A 24,358-nucleotide genomic window follows, 5' to 3' on the forward strand; every position below is an offset into this window, starting at 1 on the left:
CCTTGTCTCCTCCTTTAGATTATGTCATCTTATGTCTCAATTCTACTTAGCCCTTAGTCATTGAATGACTGTTGCACCCAATAAACTGCGACCTGGGAAAGACTTTAATTTAGAAAAAAACATGCATCAGTCATCTTGATTTTTGTCTTGACATTGAACTTCTATGACTCTGGAGGAGAGGGAAGATGATGACTTTGGGAAGCTCTGCCTCACTTAAAGCCCATTTACATAAAAGTCAAGATATTGCCCTCATGATGTCATTGGTCCTTTTTGAGAAAGAACTGACAACAACAAGCTTCATGAAGGCAGGGACTGTCTTTTGATTCTTTTTATTTTCTAGTACTTCCAGTATCTTCTAGTACTATCCAATATCTAGAACTCCAGGAACTAGTACTGCCAGTGAATTGAATTTTACTTTCTAATGGAAAAATCACTGAATTTGGTATAGAAAAAATATCTTTGAAACCAAGCCTTGCTATTTCCTACATATATGATTAAGGGGACATCATTTCTGGGCTTCAGTTACCTTTTCTGTAAAATGGGGAGAAATCCAAGGAGATTCAAGGTCCCTCCTAAATCAAAATCCTATGACTCCAAAGCTGATGCTATGAAAAAGGAAGGCAAAAAGAAAAGGATAGGTTGCTTAATTACTCAAAAATAATCAAGGGAGGTAGGAAAAAATTATTCAGAAAAGCCCCATAACTCTTCCATGTATACATTACCCATTACACGCAGAACCCAAAGACTTCAGATATGAATTGCTTTTTCCCAAGTCAGAAAAGTGTTCTGACTCTTAATCCCACTTATTCGCTGTAATTATTCTTTCTTTCAGAGCTTGCCATCTCTGCCAAGTATATCAAGTTGTGGTAAATGATCCCAGAATAGGCATCATTTTAAATTGCTAATGTGATGAAAACATATGTACTGCTCCTAAAATAAAGCAAAAGTCTAGCAATTTTTTTTCATTTTTAGCCAGTTCAAGGTATTTCAAAGTTGTCATCCTCAAAACACCAGATCAGCTTTAAAGATCAATATTTTCTTTTCCTCTGCTGAGAACAAATAGAAAGTGCAATGACCCCTCTATTTCCCTTTTTCAGCTGCCATAGCCTGAGATCCATGGCATAGCATTCTTAGCCTTTTCAAGGTCACATCTTTGAGGAGACTTTAATCTTTAATTTCTCCAGTTACAACTTTATGGCCCCTGATCCAATGAAGTTTCTTACATATGGCAAACAGGAAGGTACAAGGCTTTTTGGCTGCAGATATGAGGCAAGTTGGGAAAGAAGCTGAATAAAGACAGCATCAGCTTTTTGCTGACTTCAGTTTTGCTGCTAATGCATTGGTGTCTAAAAACTATCTATATTTTTACCTTCACCTTGATCTACTGAAATGACAATTGGTCCATTATTAATAAAGTGCTAGAATAAGAGCCAGAAATTCATGGATTCAAATCTTGCTTCAGAAACTTATTAGCTATGTGACCCATAATAAATCCCTAACCTTCACTGAGCTTCACCTGAAACATGGGGATAATAATGACATTTCAGTCATATGGTTGCTATGAGTATAAAACGAAAATATATAAAAAAGCATTTTGTAAACCTTAAAGTAATTAAAACACTAGCTACTACTACCATTATTATCTTCAGTATCATGTATTGTAATGGGTTTTATCCTATAGTTCATGAACTTTTTTAATATTTTTTTTTGCTAGGCAATGGGGTTAAGTGGCTTGCCCGAGGCCACACAACTAGGTAATTATTAAGTGTCTGAGGCCAGATTTGACTCAAATACTCCTGACTACAGGACCGGTGCTCTATCTACTGCACCACCTAGCTGCCCCTAATATTTTGAAAACAATTTCAATATAAATGATTTCTTTTGTTATCCTATGTAAGTTATTTTATATACATATATGCATTAAAAAAGGATCTATAAGCTTCAGCAAGATGTTAAAAGTGTAGAAGACACAACAAAGTTAAGGATCCCTGACTTATTGGTAAAAGAGTATATAACCGGGGCAGTTAATGCAATGAATACAAGCACTGGCTCTGAAGTCAAGAGGATCTGAGTTCAAATGTGGCTTTAGACACTTATTGGATGTGTGATCCTGGGCATGTCACTTAAACCTAATTGACTTAAAAATAGATTTTGCAAAACCACTCTCTACAGTGGTCATAAGAGTAAAATGTTATTTTGTACATCTTCTTTCCAGCATGATTTCCAAGTGCGTGTTTGTATCTCCAGTGCTAAGTAGTGCTTGGAAAAGACTAACAGCTTTATATGACTGACAGATTCTAGCCAAAAACTGGCCTTATCAATAAACAAATATCCCATGATTTTGGATCTTTCTTATGCCAAGTCCACTAAATCATGCCATCTTCATGAGATTGTTTTCAGGGTAATTTCTATTAGTTAATGGAAAGAAGTCACCTATTGAGGCCAGTTAAACTGATTCATGTATTCAAAGTATTAATCAGATTTTAGGAACCATAATCTAGAAACTCTTCCTCATTTGAGGTTTATGTCACTCCCAACTATAAAAGAACTCATCCAATTTTGCTATTTTAGTCTATTTAATTTTGGGACTCTCTTCCTTTCCTGAACTGTAGACATTTATTTTCTGTATCCCTTATATGGTACTTACCTGTCTTTTGAACTCAACAGTGGGACCCCCCAAGACCTAGGCTCATATCTTATACTTCTCTGTATAGTTCCTATAGTTCCTAGTACAATGTCTAACACATAGCAGGCACTAGAAAAACATTGAACAAATAGATCAATCACAGAAGGCTCAGATTCTATTCTTAGAAGATACAGGATGCAGGATGAGAAAGTCAATGAGGCAAGGAAGAACATAATAAAGAGTATAGACCTGGTCAGTATCACCAATAAACTCTGAATATTTACCAAATATCTTTTTCCCCCATGTGCTAAATTTTAAAAAGAGCTCTAAAAAAAAGCAAGAAGAAAGACCTGTCCTGTCATATGTGGAAATGCATGAGATAAGAGAATACAAGATAACAGTAAAGAAGGTTCAGTTGTTTTATGATATGCCAGGGAAAAATAAAAAATAATAAGAGGAGGTAGTAATATACCTGTCTGTCTGACTTTTGTTTATTGATCTGTGGATAAACATAAAGCATAAGTTGTTACATGATGATTCATTATTATTGCATTAGCACAGTGTGGGATAATCATTTTTTTAATGGCACCAAACCTACCAAGTACATATCAATCACCTTGGTGAGTAAATGTGGTGTTTGCTGGTCCTCTGTGATAATCAAATTCTATTCCTAGAAATCCCAAAGTTCCCAAAACAAGGATGTGTCCCTAATGACTTGTTCCCACTCTAACAGTGTTTTAGTACTCATAATCCCAAAATGATTGGAGCAAAATCTATCAGCATTATAATTAGCACAGGCATTCATTATTTAACAAGTGAGGAAAAACTATATTCTGAAAACCCCTCAAAAATCAACCACTTCAAACTGGGCCATGCAAGTGTTAACTGACTTAAGAAAACTGCAGCCAGTTTCTGCTTCAGTCAAAGCACAACCAGAACAATAAAGGATACTTTGAGCTCTGAGGAAGTTCACAGAAGCAGATAACAGTTCCTTCATTTGGAAAAGTTTTACACTTTTAATTGAATTTCTTAAAGGTCAGATCAGCAGCCTGGGAAACAAAAAAGCTCTTTGCTTGTCTGTGAAGGACTTAACCTTGAAACTTTCAAGCCTACATCTTTCCCACTGAAGAATAACAATTTTGAGTCTAATGAATGAAGAGGTCTGTTATGAAAGAGAACAGTAGCAAGTCTACCAAGAGTACCTTACATTCTTCTGGAGAGAAAACAAAGAACAGTCTGATCCCCAGGGTCAGCTACCATGAATGGCAAACCAGAAGCAAAGCACTGATTGTGTTTAAATTATAATCTGTGTGGTCTAAAGGGAAGGTTGAATGATTTAAAAATAAATTGTCAGGTCATTTTTTTTTTGGACAAGGGTCCTATTGGAACTTTATTATTTACAGCTATTCCATCTAATATGGTTTTGAATCTGTCAATAACTGGACTAAAATCAACTATTTCATTTCCTGTAGTCCTCCCACCCTTTCATCTGGTCAGTCAGATATATAATTTCCATTTGATTTTACCTTGTAACATTTTAAAAGCAATAATCTAAGGTGTAGTAACCCAGTGCTTTCAGAGGGATAAGATGTTATCTTATCTAGAATGATTTCACTTGAAAAATAATGTACTCTCAAAAAAATCTCTCAGAAGAGCAGATACTGTTCGGGGGTGGGGAGGAAGGAGAAAAGGAGAAGCTGAGAATACAGTGAAAAGAATTGTGGATTTTTAGCTGGGAGATCTTAGTTTACATCATCACTGCTACTTAATCACAACCTCTCTGGGTGATAGTTTGTGCAACTGGGAAATGAGGGGTTGTAACAGATGCCCAAGAAGTTTCTTTTCATTTCTAAATGTAGGATTCCATCCTATAATAACTGATATTTGCTTTAAGGATTTAAAAAGTCCTTGACAATTGCTATATCATTTGAATCTCACAACAACTCAGTTAAGATAGAAATTGGGGGAGGCGGTGTGTTTTATTTTATCTTGGACTGGTTCAAGATTTCTTCAGTGAAGGGAAACCCTGGAGAGGATCAGTTCTAGAGATAATCCCAATAAGAGAATCCCTTAGAAACATAATTATGGAAAAGGAGGAGTTGGAGGGGGGTAGATTGATAGGGAGAGTCATGCCGATAGAATTATCACCTCTGCTGATATTGGTTCTTTTTCCTTCTTTCCTGGTTTCTCTCTCAATAAAAACCTCTAAATGCTAAATGCCAATCCTCTCTATGACATAAATGATTTGTGGTCACTGCTTTCTGAGAGATGATCACCACTGAAACCACCCATTCTGCTTTGGAGCACTCTGTAATTTCTTCCTTATAACTGACTAAAATCTGCCTCTCTCCAACTTCAAACTCAATGCTGCTAGTTCTAGTTCTTTAAGTCTCTTTTCTCTTCCTTCTAATAATCCTTCAGATATTGGAAGAGAGCCATCACATTCTCCCAAATTTTCTATTCCTCCAGGACAAAATCATTAGTTCTTTACTCTAATGCTCTCCTAAGAATTTCTAGTTTCATTATCATTTTGGACACACTCCTATCAACAAGACCTTAGCTTGTCCATATCTTCCCTAAAATTTGTTGCTTAGACTCAAACCCAATACTTTTGATTCCCTCTCACTATGTACGTCCTGCTTGGAGGCATCTTCTAGCAGAGGTACACAGAGTCCTTGCTTCATATATGTTTAGGTGGTTAATTTTTGTGTGTCCAAAGATGCATTTGGGAGGTCTGGGGGGAATTCCAGTAGATAAAATATCATAATTGAATTGTGAGACTCAAAGACTAGTTGATTAAAAAGTGAGACTGAATATTAATTACTTAGCCTTCCTGGGGAATAGCTGTCTCCCAAAAGAAGAATTAGTAATTCACAAATGAATTTCCAATTGATGAAATTGGGAAGGAAGATTGAGATGAAGGTTGGAAATCTGTTGGTGCTCCTACAGTTTCTGCCACTCCTCTAATCCACCTGGGAGTTAAAGACAAGGAATCAGTTTTCTCTTTAGTAATCTTCAACCACATATCCCTCTACAAATGACTGGGTATAGTGAGGGACATATTAAGGCCAAGAGTCTCTATTTAGCAGAACAACTATTCCAAACTGCAATTGAGAATAGAGGAAAGATAAAAGTCTCCCCTTTTCAAAGGAGCCTTCTCACAGAATGACAAAATGTTAGAACCAGAGACAACCTTAGGATTCATATTGTCCAACTCTTTTTTTTTTTTTGCAAGGCAGGTAACTAACTACAATGAATCTGTAAAAGGTACAACATTCCCAAGTAAATCAGAAAACTATCGAGAGAATTCATATTTGTATTCACAAGTAGTTAAAAAAATCTTAATTAAAAAATAAACCAGAAAAGAAGTATCTTTAATGTTGGCAACATTAAGGAAAGAAGCCCAAGCAAGAAAGAAAGAACAGCTGCTTCACCAGAAAGTGTACTTTTCCACAGGGAGAGCAGTGTATATAATAATCAGAGGAGCAGCACAAAATATTGCTGATGTTTCTCAGACTGAAAAAGAGTAAGCAATGAGAATAAAAAGAGGGGGGAAAACTTTTCAATACAAAGAATCAGAATTCAACAATGGTCTTAGAGTCTCAGGTGTCTGTATTTCCCACTCCCATTCCTTGGCAAGAGAAAGAAGTAGGATCACCTATGTCACATGAATGTGATGAGCTGTTATAGGACTAAGCAGGTAAAAAGCACCAAGGAGTTTTGATCAGCTATCAGAGGATCCATTGGCATCAATGCTGCTCCTTTAATGCTATTACCTTTCCAAACCAACATCCTCTTTCTCATAAGATGGCCCTCACATCTGGCCCCCCATCTCTTCAATAAATTAAATAATTTTAATCAATTTCAATAAATTTAATGGTTTCTAGTTGAAAGGAGGATCACTTTCAATATTCTTGGTCCTTTTAATATGTAAATAAGTTAAGCACAATTGTATATCTACAATTTTTACCAGACTGCTCCCCATGAGGGGAGAGGGGTGGAAAGGAGGGTAGAAGGGAAGGTAGAAAAATGTATAATTTATAAATATGCAAGTGGATGAATGTTGAAAAACTTCCATAACATGTAATTGGAAAAATAAAATAAAATATCAATTAAAACATTCTAGGTCCTTACTGCACTTTTGCCAAAAAATCCATAACATAAATTATCTATTGAACTGACTTCAGTATGATACAGTTCAGCTCCTAAAACACAGATCCTTTATATTAATGAATAATGTTATATTTCTTTGAGATCAACTATGTTTAGAAATTACATAGTAAAACACAATGATTTAAAGATGATTTCCTTCTTTATTATTCTCAAAAACAGAGGTGTGAAACATAACTGGTATGCAGCACCTCTTCCCCCAACACTCCTGAGAGGGACTAGAACCAGATTAAAATGTAATTAGGAAATATTTAATGAAACAAAACTACAATAAAACATAAGCAAATTATAATCTTAAAATCAAGTCAATATGTCCCCTTAGGATACTAACAAATGGATTAGAGGTATTTCTAGTTGAGTGGGACACCATTGCTTTTTTTAAGCCTCTTGAGGGCAGAGAATGAATTGTTCATTGCTTTCTCTCTGAGAACATTATGGTTTTCATAGTAGGATGAAAGTTTAAGGTCTTTAATAAACCAAATTCACTAAAGAATAAAAATCAGATCAAGGTATGAATCTTTTGGAATCCATCCGAGATGACCTAGTTACCCAAGAACCCAAATAGCATCCCAGAGCAGGAAGCTTAAGGCATTCTAATACTAAAGTTCCGATTAAGTTATCATTAGATGTTTTACTATCTCATACTTTATTTTTCTTCCTTAAGGATATGATTTCTCTGTCATCACATTCAACTGAGATCAATGTATACCATGGAAACAATGTAAACACTAACAGACTGCCTTCTGTGGTTGGGGGTGGGGGGGTGGGGGAGGGAAGCAAGAATGGGGGAAAAATTGTATAACTCAAAATAAATAAAATCTTTCTAAAAAAAGTTATCATTGGATGAAATCCAGAAAGCAAAACCTAAATCCAAGAAAAGTAATGATTTAATAAACTGCTACTGTGTAAACAAATAATCTACAGTCATAACTTATTTTGTCTATAGAGTCTGTATTGATATTTGACTCTTCTTGGACCTAATTCACAAAACAACTGGCAAAATTTCACTTCTTTTTGCATTCAACAATGACATACATTTTCACATATTATCACCAAACCAATTCATTCATCTTACCTATGATAAAGAACAACTAAGTAGGTAATGAATACAGTACTGCAACTGGCTTCAGGAAGATTCATCTTCCTAAATTCAAATCTGGTCTCAAACACCTACTAGCTGTATGCCCCTGGGCAAGTCACTTAATCCTGTTTACCTCAGTTCCCTCAACTGTAAAATGAGATGGACAAGGAAATGACAACAAACTCAGTGTCCTTGCCAAGAAAAATCCCAAATGAGGTCACAGAATCATATACTGAAAACAACTAGATAACAATAACAAAATGGCAAGTTTAAAAAAATAGCAAATTTGTAAAAAGTATTCAATTTCCTACAACCTGGTAACCCAAATTTTTCTTCTGATCACAAGTCAGTCAATCAATAAGCATTTATTAAGCACCTACTGTTTTCAAAGCAAATTAATTTCACCTGCTAGGAAAGGTAGGCTCCTTACTCTCTAAACATTGAATGGGAACAATTTTGGAAATGTCTGTGATAGCTAAAGCAGCAGAAAGTATCTTTAAAAACTGTAGAGAAATAACTTAAAAGGTTCTAAAAATGTTTACTTGAAGACACAAGAAAAGGATTGGCAATAAAGGTATGGTCCTTTGTCTTTAATTAAAATGGTCTAGTCCCCCTTCCTTCCTTTCCTTCCCATATTACCTTCCACATACTCTGTGTATTTTTAATTGTACCCATTAGTTATGTGTTGTCTCCCCTAAAGGCTAGGGACAGTTGTTTGCCTTTGTACTCTCTGCCCTTAGCACAATGACTGGCACATAGGGGAAACTATAAAGGTGAGCTAATTAGATCACTGGAGGAAGAGAAAGGAGGAGGAGAAATAAATATAGCTTAGGCAAATGTGACAAAGTTCACAAAACAGATTTGAAGTTAGAGGATTTAGATCAAGGTCAGATGATACCACCCCTCTTTATTACTTTCGAGAACAGAGATGTCAAACACAACTGTCATGAAGCACCTCTTCCCCCAAAACTACTGAGAGGGACTAGAACCAGATTAAAATGTAATTAGGAAATACTTAATGAAATAAAGAAAACTACAATAAGACAAAGGTGATATTACACCTTAAAATTAAGTTAATATGTTCCCTTGCAAGGATACTAACAAATGTATTAGAGGCCCCATTTCTAGTTGAGTATGATACCTGCTGCTAATCCTGCTGCTTACTTCCTGTGCAATCTCTTTGCCTTTATGCCTACCCCTCTTGTGAACTTCCCTCCTTCTAACACCATTCTGCTAGTCATCCAAATTGGAAGCTCAATGTTATCTTGTACTCTTCCTTATCTCTAATTCCATAAAGCGATTCAGTTACTAAATCTTGTTGGTAACTACACAGCTCTCAAATTCATTCCCTTCTCTCCACTTATCACCTCTCTCACTATGACTGTTTTGATAGCCTAATTAATCTCTTTGCTTTCAGACTCCATCCATCTATCCATCCTCCACAGATGTATGCTCAAATGACTTTCCTAAAGCACAGATAGGACCATATCATTGTTCTACTTGATAAATACTAATAGGTTTTCTATTGACTCTTGGATTAAAAAAAAAAACTCCTCTCTAGATTTTAAGGACCTTGGCTCCTGGTCTTAACTTTCTATTTCTCATTTTCACTCTCCTTTCAGTTCTTCATAGTCCAAACATACAGATCTTTGGATTTTTATTGATACAACACTCTATCTCAAATTTCTCCCCTGTTGGTGAAATCTCCTCATTTCCAACTCTTAGAATCCTTTCTTCATTCAAAACTTAGCTCACATACCACATTCTTAATCTGGGATCTACAAACCCATAAAATAGACAAAAATAGATTTATTTCAAGTGGCCCATGAACATGGAGGGTGAAAATAGGTCTTAATTTTCACTAAACTCTAACAGAAATTTGGAATTCCCTTCAATTATGAATGGAGACAACAAACATTATTCTGGGAGGGGGTTCATGGGCTTCATCAGACTTCCACAAGAATCTAGTACCCTCAAAAATGTAAAGAAACCTTACTCTAATATGAAGCTTTTCCTAATCCCCCAGCTTCCAATGCCTACCCTCTGATTTTATCTTAGGCATATTTATCTATGGGCATGTCTCTTTCAATGGAATATAAGTTGCTGAGAGGCAGGGACTATCTTGGCTTTTTTTTATATTCCATGTCTCACACATATTAAATGTATAATAAATGATTGTTGATGGATTGATTAGAATCGATATGGATTTTTCAATTTTTTATTTGCCAGTGAAGCACCAGCTTAAGCAATTTCTAGTCTCTTAGAATGTATCAGGGGCGGCTAGGTGGCATAGTGGATAAAGTACCGGCCTTGGAGTCAGGAGTACCTGGGTTCAAATCTGGTCTCAGACACTTAATAATTACCTAGTTGTGTGGCCTTGGGCAAGCCACTTAACCCCATTTGCCTTGCAAAAACCTAAAAAGAAAAAAAAGGAATGTATCAGATATGTTCCAAGGACAAAATGAATCTGATTTCTAAGAACCAGTCTCACTAGGAATATGGAGCCTAATAACCAGGTTGGTCACTTGAGGGTAAATTTTTGGGTCATGTCAAATCATCAGACAAAGATGAGAGAGTCCTTAGTGATATACCACCATCTTAGGTAATGATGGTGACAGAGTGGCAGAAAAATAGTTAAAGCGTCATTAGCATCACATAAGGAGATCTAAAAAACATTAACTTCACTATGGAAACTCTAAATGTGGTATCTTTGTTTAATTACCTGTGTAGACATACTGTAAAAGTAATTTCATCATAACCAGTTTGGCTATAAATGAAATCAAAAGACAAAAGGAAGATAAAGTTAAAATGAAGTCACAGAAGGGTTCATTAACAGTCAAGTCAAGTCAAGAAACAGTTATTAGGTGCTTATCTCCTGGTCCCTGTGCTGGGAAAACAAAAGAAAGGAAAAGGCAATCCCTGCCCTCAAGAAGTTCATAATCTAATTGTGACAACATGCCAACAAGTATGTACAAACAAGACATGTAGAAGAGAGGATAGAGGCCTGATATGTATACAGATTCATATGTAATATGATCCTAGATTTAGAACTGATATTGGAAGTGATTTGTATTAGATATTTTAAAACAGATACTATATCTGTAAGTTACCCTTTTTTCAAATGTTCTCTCACCTGAAAATATTTTGTTATTGCCTAATATACCTAATTTACTATAAGAAATAATTCAAAATAAAAATTTAAATAACATAAAATTGATGCAAAATTAGCACTTTTATTTCCTTGTGATAAATCCAAAGGGAAATTTTATATTTAATCTCAACAAATCAATACCTTCACTCTTAAAATATAACTTTTGCCATTTTGTCAAATATGCTCACATTCTTCATTACTCAATAAAAAATTAAGTAGAACTGCTCTGATAAACATGTTTTATCACTTTAAAATCTGGATCATTTTCCTTTTTCAAGTTACAAAATGACTTGACTTTCAGCATGGAAAAATGGAGAGAACCTAGAATTTGAAGTTTTATCTCACTGGATCTCAGTTTATTTATCTGTAAAACCAGGAGATTATATCAGATGATCTCTGGGACCCCTTCTTACTAATTCTATCATTTTATAATCCCAAATATTTATGAATTCTAGGCAGTTGAACAATATTTGCTTATCAGTTATAGTATTTCATTTTTATTTTGGCTCACCAGCTCTTGGCATGCCTTTACTATTAAAAATAATTTGGGACAGAATTTCCAAATGTATTACAAAGTGCAATGATGAGAACACCATGAGAACCAACATGAAATAGTTCTGGTTTTGTACTTTAATGAGTGAACAGCCCTGAAATGAGGATAATTCGATTAAAGAGATTATAGTCAAAGTCATATTCAGAAACTAAATCATTAAACATTTTGTAAAACTCTAAGTTAATAGAATATTGCTATTAAGGTATGTGGCAAAAATCTCCCTCTCCCTAAAAAGCTCCACAGAAGATCATAGGTGACCGTGTTAAAATGTAAATGTGGGGTCTTAAGTATTTTCAGTGTTTCAGGGAAACTAACAGAGGTTGCTTTTAATATGCAAATGTACATTGTGAATCCTTGAATAGAAAAAAGAGACAGAAAGATAGAGACAGAGCTGGTCTTCTCAGCTCAGTGAGGTGAGTGGGTGATAATCACTGTCAGATCTGGGAAGACTAAAAGATGTTTTTCCAAGAAAGGTAAGAGGCATTTTGCCCTATATATAGGGCAAAGGAAAAGCAATATGACTAGGAATAGAACAAATATGGAAAGGAGGCAGAGGCAGGGAATACTCCCCTAGAATACATATATATCACAAGCTAGAGGAAAGAGATAACAATAAGCTACTCAATGCACAGAATGTTTTCCTCCAGGGTACCAGAATACATAGGAATAAATGCCTGAAATAAATATCTTTTATATACTCACCCAGTCTAGGAAACAAGTTGAGAGAAGGAGGAGCATTTAAGCACTTAGAAAGGACCTCAGAGGTCATCTTAATTTACCCCATCCCACTCTAAACAGAATTCAGAGAAGTTAAATGATTTGTCTAAAATTATACAAGTAGGAAGTAGAAGAGCTGGGGTTTGAACTCAGATTTTCTGACTCCCCAAACCAGTGTTCTTTCACTGAATCTTTCTGGGTAGTAGAAAAAAATAGAGAAGGCAGTTTTGATTTTGAATCATGTCTCTGAATTGTATTACCAAGTGAAACTTTTAGAATCTTTTTTAGGTCTCCATTTCTGTATCTGCAAAATGAGAGTCAGACTAGATTAGCTCTAAGACTCTTTTTCACTCAGCACTCTATATATTCTCAGTCTTTTATTGAGTTAGTAGCAAAGAAGACCTACACATCACAACCAAGGCAAGGTAATAGTAAGAAGCTAGGCTTCCACAAGCAGAAGGCAGAAGCAGTATACCTATCCTCCAAATGAGAAATGATCTTACTCTTCCAGTGACTAAAAGAGAGAGAATGAAGGTCCAACCATGGCTAAAGGGTACAAGAAAGGTGTGGTAGGAAGAGAGAAATATAAGCCTAAAGGATCAGGACTAAGACCAAAGAGAAGTGGTATCAGGGGCATTTAGAAGGGACCGTTCAATATTGCAAATTACAGGTGAAGTTAGATGAGTAACCAAGATTTGACAAGGATTCACCTCAACTGTATAAGCCTGTTAAGGTAACCCATAATTTTATCACATCATAATAATACCCTGGATTAATCTGTGTGCCAGAAGGAAGTAATAGGACAATAGAAAGAGTACTACAAAATTTGCCAGAAAGATGGGGGAAGGAAAGAATTTAGAATCACGGTCTTCGTGGAGAAATTCCCTCCCAACTCCCCACCATGGAAAAACAGCAGGAAAGAGCATAACTAAAACAAGTCAACCAATATTGATCGTCTACTAATCAATCAGTCAAAAAGTATATATATATTAAGTGCTTATTTTGTACTAGACACTAGAGAGACAAAGAAATACAAAAACCACCTTGGCCCTCAAGAAGTTCACATTCAAATAGGGGAAGAAAAACATGTAAATAACCAGGTGTAGACAACATACACAACAATTGATCGAGTACCTGGCCTGCAGTCAGAAAGACTCATCCTTTCTTGAGTTCAAGTTCCACCTCAGACATTTGGTAGTCACATGACCCAGGGCAAGCCATTAAACCCTGTTTGTCTCAGTTTCCTCATCTATAAAATAACGAGGAAATGGCAAACCACTGCCAAGAAAACCCCAAATGGGTCACAAAAATGTGGGACATGACTAAAAAATGATTGAACAACAATCTCAGAGAAGATGTTAGTAGTTAGGAGGACTGGGAAGGTGCCATTTGAGAAGGTTTTGAAGGAAACCAATGAAACTAAGATAGAAGTGAGAGAACAGAATCTAAGTGTCCAACCTTTTAACTCTTCTGAGCTGCATTTCCCAACAAAACCTGCCAAGGGTCACATATAGAATGTCAATGCTTATTTATGACTACAATACAATCCATATTGCTAAGGAGGATAACAATAAAATGAAATAATGCTGCATGAATGGACTTCGAGGACCACATGCAGCCTGTCGGCTGCAGGTTAGATACACCTGCAGTAGAGTATTACAGGTATGGGGGACAGCTAGTATAAATACAATGAAAAAGTATGCAAGGCATGGCAAGTAGGCTAGGCGAGGGAGGCACACTTTAAAGTTCATAGAGGGGAGTAAAATATAAAAAAAGACTGGAAAGATAGGAAGAAGTTCAGTTACAAGAGTTTACATGTCCAAAGAAGGAATTGCTATTCCACCTTAGAGGTAAAAGAGTAGGCACTGAAGTTTTTCCTTTAGGGCTGTGACATGGGAAGAGCTGAACTTCAGGAAAAACATTTTGACAGTTAAGTGGAAGATGGTTTAAAGGGAAGAGAAACTGAATGGAAGACCAGTTAGAAGGATATTACAATAGTCCAGGTAAGAAGTGATAAGTGCCTGAAAAGGAGAGAGAGGAGTAAGAGGGAGAAAGAAAAAGAGGCTCTAAAGGTAAAAAAAAAAAAAGATTTAGTAAGAAAAAAAATTGGAAATATGGGTAAGGTAAAGTGAAGAGTCAAGGATGACAAGGTTGTGAGCTTGGATGACCGGGAGGATAATAATATAAAATGGGAGTGTTAGGATGGGAATGGGGTAAGACATAATGAACTACTACTTTTTGGACATGTTTAGTTTGAGATGCCTATGGGACAACTGGTTTAAGATGTCCAAAAGAGAGTTGGTGATATGGGATCATTACTGAGGAAAGAAATGAGAGTTGCATATATAGGAACTTATCTTCATAAACACGATTATTAAATCCAAATAAGCTAATATAGAAGAAAAAGAGAAGATGACATAGGAAAGAGTCTTGGTGGAAGGGGACAACTCACATTTAGTGGACAAGATAAAGATCCAGCAAAAGAAACTGAGAAGGAAAGAAAGGTCAGACAAGGAGAAGTGCCAGGAGTATTATCAGGAACACCCCACAGGAAGGTGGCTGATAAGGTTATCAACAGTGTCAAAAACTGTTCATGTTCAAGGCACAATACTAGGAATTGTGGCAAACACACAGAGAAATACAAAACATGGACCTTGTTCTCAGTGAGTGAATCTAGATGAGAAAATAAAATTCTTTAACTCATTTTGTCCCTAGGTAAAATCTAAAATGTTTTTCCTCTCTTTAAGTTGATATTTAAGTTATGCCACTTAAGCCTAATGCATTTCATGTATGGGAAACTAAGAAATTCAGCTGAGGGAATCTAAATGATTAAATACACATATTGACATTTCTACCCTAAAGATCCATTTCAGTCTGTTATAGAAAGTAATAAATGAAAATGAACATGATATCCCAAAAGAATTTCTTACTATATATATATATATATATATATATATATATATATATATCATATATGTAATAGCCAATGTGATTTCTCACAGATTCCAAGATACAGAGTCCCCAGTAGCACAATTACAAATATGTTTGAAGAAGAATCTTAAAAGACCTGGCTTTTAGTTCCAGCTCTGGTACTTGCTAGTTGTATTACTTTAATTAATTCAGTTAAGCTCTCTGAGTTTAGAATAAATGATTGATTTTGAATAGACGATTTCTCAGATTTCTTCCAGCACAATGATTTTGAGTGAAAGTTACCAAGTGCTTACAAACTGTTTATGCCATGGCTACTTTCAAATGTATCTGGCTCAAGTTAGACACATTACAATTGACAATATCTACACTTCAATTGACTTCTTAATATGTTGCATCTAATAGCCGCAGAAAGCTATAGTGAACAAAGATTTTTGTTTAAAAAATTTTTCCTGAAACTTTATCTTCATTCTTAACCTGAACCTATTAGTATTTGAGTTCCCAAACTCTCCTTCCACCTCTAATAGATTTTTATGAGACTATATAGTCTTTGAAAGTGTAATAAAAGTTGATGAGAGTAAGGGATGTCAGATTTTAGTTACCAGAAAACTGGTTTTACTGAGCTGTCCAGCAACCAAAATTCATTAGACAATCCTGAGGCCTGCTAAAAGGACGTGTGACAAATTTCACAACTTTTCTGTCCATAAAGTGGTCTGAAACCCAGTCCCCAACAGGTAGTGTACTTTTACAAATAGCTATTCTCTCTCAGCCCAGATCTCCAAATAGGCAGATGTTGGCACTTGGCTGTGAAACACTTTCTTTTTCAAAATCTACCAGGATCTGAAGATCTTTCTGAGCTCAGACTGGTAAGGCAAAATTTAAAATATCTGGATCGGAGAGAAACTCAGTGATCATAATAGCAATATTTACGTTGTGTCTATCCCTCACTGTTATTATCACCATCGTCAGCTACTAAGGAAACTTACTGTGCCCCAGCAGGGAGACAGAAAAGAATCCCAGGAGTTGAATATGAGCCCTAAACTTGGGTATTCATGATCAGTGCCCACCGCAAACAGCACAATACCATAGCTCCCAACCTGACGGTCAATGTCCCAGGCCGATTGGTTTGATCGCTAACATTCCGCTTTAGAGATCACTCCTTTGGGTTGAGATGGGGCTTTTAGCAGGAGGAGAAAAGGATGGGCCCCTTTGAACCTGATGATTGTTCCAGGCGTCTTACCATCAACACCCCCGCCCCGCCAGCCCCCAGCCCCCAGCCCCCTTGGCTTTTCTCCCAGCCTAAGATGCTCAGCACAGTCCTGACTCCACAGCCCCTCACTGGTTACTCCGGGCCCATCCCGGGAACGTTTATGATGTTGCCGCGGTTAGCGGGCAGAGTGACAGGCACCTCCAGAGATGGGCTCGGGGCTCTGCTCACTGTAGGGGGGCAGGGGGGAGCGGGACAGTCCCAGATTCTCCCCCACCCGCTCCCTTGCCCAAGGGAAGCGCCCCCTGGGTTGCCTCCCCCCAAGCTCCCCCAGCAGGGGCGGCTAAGGTGGCTGGGTCCGGAGGCAGCGGAGGGGTTAGGTTACTCACCCGAAGGATTGACCGCTGCCGGTGTTGCCATCTTGTCTCCAAGAAGAATTTAGAGCAATGCAAGGGGCGAGGGGAGGGGAGGGGGCGGGTCCGGGTGGGGAGGAAGGCGGAGGAGGAGCAGACTGGATGCCCCGAACGTAAGGGGACTGAGGCCAGAGGCGCTGCAGGCTAGCACCCACACAAAGGGACTGGGAGGGAGGCCGGAGCGCAGCGCAGCGCAGCGCGCAAGCTAGGACTCCCCACACCCACCAGCCTGCCTCCCTCGCCCTCTCCCCCTCGCGCCGCGCTCCGCCCAGGCCCAGCGCTAAGGCGGCTGCTGCTGCTGCTGCTGCTGCTCCTCTCCCCTTCCTTCTCCTCCTCCTCCTCCTCCTCTCCTCCCACCCCCCTCCAGTTCAGCCTTTTGTCGAGGAGAAGGAAAGCAGTCTCGGATCCCCGCGTAAAAATGCCAGTTTCTCCAAGATGTCTGAGCCGTAACACCGCGAGACTTGGGGCTGCATGCATTAAGACCCCCAAAGTTTGGGACCGCTTGGTCAAACTACCCCCTGAGAAGGCTGTCCTGGAGGCAGGAGATGGAGAGCCGGGGCCGCCTCTCCGCGGCTCCAGCGCGCTGCTGCCACCGGTGGCCCAGTGGCGGAGAAGGGGCGCAAGCGAGAGAAGGAGGAAGGCAAGGCAGAACAGGGGGGCTTGGGGGTGGGTAGGGGGAGGTTTCAGGTAGAAAGGCCACGTAGAAACAAAGAGGGAGTTGCCTGATGCCTCGCTTATATGACCTAAGCCCACCAGCCCCCGATGAACCGTGGGGCCTAGGAGGATTGGCAACCCCCGCCCCCCATCATGCTGTATGATACGAGATGAACCACTCTGTATGGTGCCACATCTACCAAGGTTTCAGTTTTGAGATGTCTCTGTCAGCTTTCTCTTCCCCAGACGGGATATTTCTGAAAGCGACAACCTAGTAGGACCGCAGTTTTTCTCAGAGTGGGTAAAAGGGGGGCATTAGGATTCAAAAGGAGACCCAGTCCTTAGAATCCTAGGGATGGGGAGAGGAAGAATTGAAACAATGGCATCACAGTCCTAACCCAATTAGCATGCTGCAAGCTTCTGATAAAGTTCACATCAGAACACATTCAGTACCAGAAAACAACCTTTAAAATGACATCATGGCTCTGATTTAAGACTCCTCAACACTTGCACATCCAGAAGGCAAAGTTAATACCTAGGGGCTATATTAACACTAGACACACTAGTGCTCCCTCTTCCCATACTCCCCCCACCCCCACCCCCCTTTTAAATCAACGGATTTCAATACTGGCAAGGAGTCTTAGGTCTCATGTAGTAGATATTTTCTTGTTCAAATAGATGAGTGCAGTAAAACTCTAAAACTTTAATTCTGAATAGCTTGACTTAGAAATTCAAAACGATGCAATGGTTACATTTATAACAAGAAACTTAAAAGTACAAATAGTTATACTCTGGGACAGGGGTGTAGAAGACCCAGGTCGTCATGCCAACTGCCAATAAGGAGGCATACCGCCCTGGACAAGACATTTTAATTTTCTGGGGCTCCGTTTCTTCATTTATCCAATGACAGAATTGGACTAAATAATCTCTCAATTCCCTTCACTTTCTGTCGATCTATGATTGTAGAAAGAATTTCAATAGGAAACCCACATAACTGAATAAAGTTTTGTGTAAATAGCATCAAACCATAGAATTCTTGCCATTTACACATACACACACATATGACAGTTCCCTCCACCCCCAATAAAGCTCTGTTTGGGACAGAAAAGCATATTTTGTATGCAGTCACACAATCATTTACTATTATTTTCTGAAACAAACAATTTTCCTCTCAATGCATTTGTCAGAATTAACCAGACAATAGCTAGTATCCAAACTCATTGATTCCTCACAAATACTTAGTATCTACTATATACTTAGCACAGTAATAGATGCTGTGAAAGATAAGGAAAAAATGTATATAATAGTCTGCTTTCAAGGAGTTTAGAGTCTAGTTGGAAAGGAAAAAAATACATAGTTCTTAAATTAAGTAGTCATACTTGGAAATACAGGCATATGTCATCTAAAGTTATGATTTTTTCCTTAAAATATTATGAAATAAAGCAATGTTTCAGAGCAATTAATTCTATAAGAAAAAAATACATGGAAGAGTAAATACACTGACATTTGGAATCAATAACTGGTTTATAGATAAAGGCAAACAATCATCAGACATGTGTGTCCAGTGATAACCTGCATTTTGTTACAATGATATTTAGTTATAATGTATTAATGATGCTTTTGTGAAAAGACTTCAAACTGGGGCAGCTAGGTGGCATAGTGGATAAAGCACCGGCCCTGGAGCCAGGAGTACCTGGGTTCAATTCCACTCTCAGACACTTAATAATTACCTAGTTGTGTGGCCTTGGGCAAGCCACTTAACCCCATTTGCCTTGAGGAAAAAAAAAAACCTTAAAAAAAAAGACTTCAAACTGGGTCAAAATAAATGGCAACTGAACAGTACAGAGAAGGGAGAATTACTGGAGGCTGAAGTAGTTAGAAGAAGCTTTATAGAAGGAATAAGATTTGAACTGAACTTTGAAGGATGAATGGGATTTGGAAAAGAAACAAGGGCACAACAAAAGCAAAGACAATAAATGAGGCATGTTCTTTAAAAGGACCATGAGAAGACAATAAGAGCATAAGCTTGTATCTAGTGCAAACTTAGCAGTTTATACCCTATAGACCTTGCAGATAATCATTTCATGTTTTACTATATGTACTGAATTTTCCATTGCTTGAAGCATGCTAAAAATTCCCATGCCTGGTTCCAGTCCACCATGTATTAGCTTTGGGGCCACCTTCTGGGGCTTCGAAGCTAAAGTTCTTATTAAACAGTTCCCTTATTGATTGGGGAATTGGAAGAACTGACCATTCATTCAATTTCTTTATAAAGCAAATCATGTCAGAACTGTTAGGCAATGGGGGGAAAGGATAATTGCATTATCATGTCTCTTCTCCATACCACCTTCTTCCCCTGTCCTCAACTCTGAAACCATCCTATCCTCCTTGACACTACAAGTACATGGTGGCCAAAGCATATGACCCCCTTAGGCAAGCTTGAGCCTGAATTTAGGGTACATCTTTCAAATTTGCTCATTTATGATCTTAGGTGACTGAATTCCTATTCCAAAATAAATAGGTCTAGTTTTGAAGGTAACCTCTTGAATTTGAAAGATTCAGAGCTTCCATCATTTCAATCACTTTATCAGCAAAAATATACTGGGATTTGTTTAGTCAGTGAAAAACTAAAGTGAAATGTAAATGCTTGATTAGGAGTTTTACAAATTGCTTTATGTTTGGATAGAGTAAAAGTATGAATCTCTTAACATGTAATAAGGAATAACTGTGTTATAGACTCCTTTACATTTTTTTGTTTAAATGCATGCTTTTACTATGTCCTGTATTTAGCATTCCTTTTGTATATAGGGACAAATTGCCTGTCCAAACTTGATTCATAATGTCAACTGGGTTCCCTTTGTCTGTTACTTTTTAGTGATGTTAATTAATAACTAAGCAATTGATGTAATGATAACTAAGCAATAAGTAAAAACATTGTCTCCAGAGCACCAGGATGAGACTTTTACCAAGTTAAAGAATATAAAAACAGGGAGCACAAACCCAAACATTGTTAATTAAAGAATAATGTTCCCAGGACTGAACCTAGTATAAACCTTACACCTAGTTACAGAATAGAGAATGGGTATGGTAGCCAAATCTGAGGCCCCTGCAGCAGTTCATCAAGAATAGACTAACAAAGTATTTCTCAATATGTAGCTTCTGTTACATTATTTTGATATGTTATATTTCAAAATTAATCATAAATGTTTTTATGATCAATTAAAAAATCCATGGGAGATATTTTCTCTTTCTAAGACTGTCTTCTCATTTGTAAAATAAAAATATGGAATTGGACTCTAGCATTCTATAATTTGTTATTCAGAAGGTGTACAGTCCCTATTAGAGGTAAAGATCATTCCTTTTTCCATATTTTGCATATAATAAGTACTATATTATTTACTTTTCAGCAAATAATCAATAAACTTTAAAAACTATTTTTAAGCTTTTAAGGAAATTTTCCACAAATTATTTTTGTAGATCATAAAAATCACAGTCATGTAATTAACTGAGTTTGAAATTATAAAATCTTGCAGTCTTCATTGTTTATTGATTATTTTTAAGCACTTGTCTTAGAGAGTTCAGGTGTCTTCCATGAATATACTAAAATCTTAAGATATTTTTTGACAAGTACAACCACTGAGGGAAGTTTACTGGGTACATATAATTATTATTCAGTTGATGAAAAAAACCTTGAGACATAGAGAGATTGTGACTTTCCTAAGGTCACACATTTAGTTAGTGATTAAAACTAAGACTTTTAAATCTCCTATTTTTTTTTCAGTCTAGTACTCATTTCACATGCAATCTAGATTCCCCCCCCCCACCAAGGTCAAGAAGTGGGAAAGCTTGGGCAGAGGGGTAGGATGGACAATAATCTAAGAGCATAAGATTTAGGTGATAACTTTCCCTTTCTTAGTCACCAAAGATGCATGCATATAAAACCCTGCTCTAAAGTAAACAATTTGTAATGGATAAGTTAGTCATTCTTAAATGTAGGGTGGCATTTATACAATACATTGGTCTATTGCTAATTATAGGACTAAATCGACTGTGACCAGTTAACAGACTCAGGAATTCCACTCAACCTTTAAATAACCTAGACCACTTTTAAATTATAAAGTAGGCTTAACAGACTTTGGAGTTGGAATTTTCATCTTAAAAAAAATAAGTCTGGTGAGCTAACAAAAAACACTTTTCTGAGCTCCATTGAAAAGACTGGGGAAAGCATAGAAAAAAAAATCAATATTTCCCTGTGTTTTTGCTGCCATTTTATGTGTACTGAAACTAGCAACACACTTAGACCCTATCTTTTCACCATTTCTGGGGTGAAAATATTATCTAGTGAAGAGCTCTTTCTCTAATAAGAGGCAATCCTTGGGGTAGCCATAGACCAAGAGATTTCTGTGATACCTTTCAACATTTAAATTTTCTAAATCAGTGACCTGAATTAGGACTAGAAACTTAGACCTAGAAAAAGGATCACAGTTCTAAAAAAGAACATAGAATTTCCTGGCTTCAAAACTGATTTGCTTTCTATTATGCCAGGGTTCTGACATACTGATTAATATCTAAAACTAAATAATTCTTCAAGGTCCTCCCAGGTCAGAGGACAATCTTAAGTTTATCACCTAGAAATCCAATGAATTTTCCTCTAGAAGTTCATATCAAACTTGGCTTCTAGTATGAAGAATCTGCTTTGTCATCTAATTTTTTGCAAAGTAGAAAAATATTTTGCTATTTGCAGTTCTGTTGTTTTTCTTGTTCTTCATGATTACTTAAAGGGGCAGGGTGGTTTGTCCTTCATTTTCAAAAAGGACCAATGAAATCATGGGATGATGTATTGACTTGCAAGTGGATTTACATGAGGTAGATTGCACAAAGTCATCAGCTTCACTCTTTCTTCCTGAGTTATCAAAGTCCAGTGACAAGACAAAAATCAAGATGACTGGCAATGGTCTGGGCTGTGGTAGACAACTTGGTGATCTCAATGACTGACCAAGTGAGAAGTGTTCCACAATACTTCCTTCAGCCACCTTCATGGTTATTGAAACATATTGTTCTTATCTGCTCATTCCTCCGGAAAGTCTTCATATGCTTTGGGTAGAAATCCCCCTAACTTTGGGACAGGTTTGAGTTCCATCAGTTATCTTCAACCAGGCTTTGTCCAACTGCTAAGACAGTTTTACTGGATTGTGGCTACTATGCACGTTACAGCTTCTTAGAGCCACAGGAGAGAGTGGGATGAATCAGGCTGCCACAAAGTGTGGATGAGCAGCCTTAAAAATGACTTGACAAGGGGCAGTTAGGTGGCATAGTGGATAAAGCACCGGCCTTGGAGTCAGGAGTACCTGGGTTCAAATCCGGTCTCAGACACTTAATAATTACCTAGTTGTGTGGCCTTGGGCAAGCCACTTAACCCCATTTGCCTTGGAAAAACCTAAATAAAAAAAAAGAAAAAAGAAAAATGACTTGACAAGCCCTCATGCCAGAGGTACTAGTTCTCTTTGAACTCCCCATACAGGTAATACATAACATGCAGTTCTTTCTGTACCTGAGGAAATAATTTCACTGAACAAAATGATTCTCTTATCTTTTCCCCCTTCCCTCACTTTTTGCTCCATTCACCCTCATTTTGGAATGTCTCTTCTATTAACTTCTCTCATCCTTCTTCCACTCTACTCTCTCATTCACTCTGTGCTTTCACCTGCCTATCACCCATGTGACAAAAATGTATTTTCTCTTTAAGGTCCCTCTTGAAACCTAAAAAATCAAGGACTCTTTGGACTGGAAAGGGCCTCAGAGATATTCTAATTTGAAATTTTAGCAATATTTTACAAATGAAGAAATTAAGACTCAGGGAACTTTTTGGTGATCAGCCAAAAAATAGCTATATCGAGAATCTCAGAACTTCCATACTATTAGTAAGCCTTGTTTTCTGTTTCAATGACCTCAGCTCAAAATGTAAGAATATGTTACTTTAGAGGCAGCCAGGTGGCGCAGTGGATAGAGCACTGGCCCTAGAGTCAAGAGTACCTGAGTTCAAATTTGACCTCACACTTACTAATTACCTAGCTGTGTGGCCTTGGGCAAGCCACTTAACCCCATTGCCTTGCAAAAAAAAAAACCCCAAAAAACTAAAAAAAATATATATGTTACTTTAAATGTTCTCAAAAAAAAAAAAAAGGATGTGAGATTGACCAACTTTTCTTCCTTCAATTCATGCTAGTTCAAAAGTGGGGCAGGTAGGAACAGAGGACAGAACCCCAGGCCTAGAGTCAGGAAGATCTGAGTCTAAATGTGACCTCAGATACTAGCTATGTGATCCTGGGCAAGTCACTTAACCCTGTTTGCTTCAGTTTCCTCAACTGTCAAATGAGCTGGAGAAGGAAACGACAAGCAGCTCTAGTATCTTTGCCAAGAAACCCCAAATGGGGTCACAAAGATTGAATACAACAACAAAAGTTCAAAGGGATCAACACTTCTATGTGCTTATAATCCTGTCTAGAATTTACTAGGGTTTAATTCCAAGCTCTCCAGTCGACAATTCCCCAAAACCGAATCCTTATATGTCAGAACAACTTCTTTTGCTCTTATAGTCCAGAAGTACCTCTCCTATTCCCCTGTGTTCCTCAAAGATCACTGACATAGGTTCAGCAATTATACTTTCAAATCCATCCCATAGCTCAAATATAATTTATATGATCCAGACAATGACCAATGGAAAACATCTAGTTGCTCTATTATTAATGCCTTACTTACCTTAGGTTTCAGTTCTTTCTTAAGCAATTTGTTCTCAATTATGGTATATGAATGTGATGGAATATTATTGTGTTCTAAGAAATGATGAAGGAGACAGTT

General features: G+C 37.5%; 1 protein-coding gene across 2 annotated transcripts in view; it reads right to left on the reverse strand.

Annotated features, from left to right (window-relative positions):
* The window catches only part of ARNT2 (aryl hydrocarbon receptor nuclear translocator 2), a 251,591-nt gene extending 234,571 nt beyond the window's left edge, over nt 1-17,020 (reverse strand). The window contains exons 1-2 of one of the 2 annotated variants that reach the window (XM_074234005.1): nt 16,823-16,860; nt 527-605 (exon numbers count right to left, since the gene is read on the reverse strand). Coding sequence is in view for 1 of the 2 variants with exons in the window: in XM_074234004.1 (XP_074090105.1) it covers nt 16,823-16,853 (31 nt within the window). In the remaining variant the exon portion in view is untranslated. Of the gene's footprint in view, nt 1-526; nt 606-16,822 lie in introns of both variants that reach the window. The other variant, XM_074234004.1, reaches the window with a different exon arrangement.
* Nucleotides 17,021-24,358: the final 7,338 nt, after the last annotated feature.

Source organism: Macrotis lagotis, chromosome 4 (assembly GCF_037893015.1).
Source record: "Macrotis lagotis isolate mMagLag1 chromosome 4, bilby.v1.9.chrom.fasta, whole genome shotgun sequence".
NCBI classification, from domain to species: domain Eukaryota; kingdom Metazoa; phylum Chordata; class Mammalia; order Peramelemorphia; family Peramelidae; genus Macrotis; species Macrotis lagotis.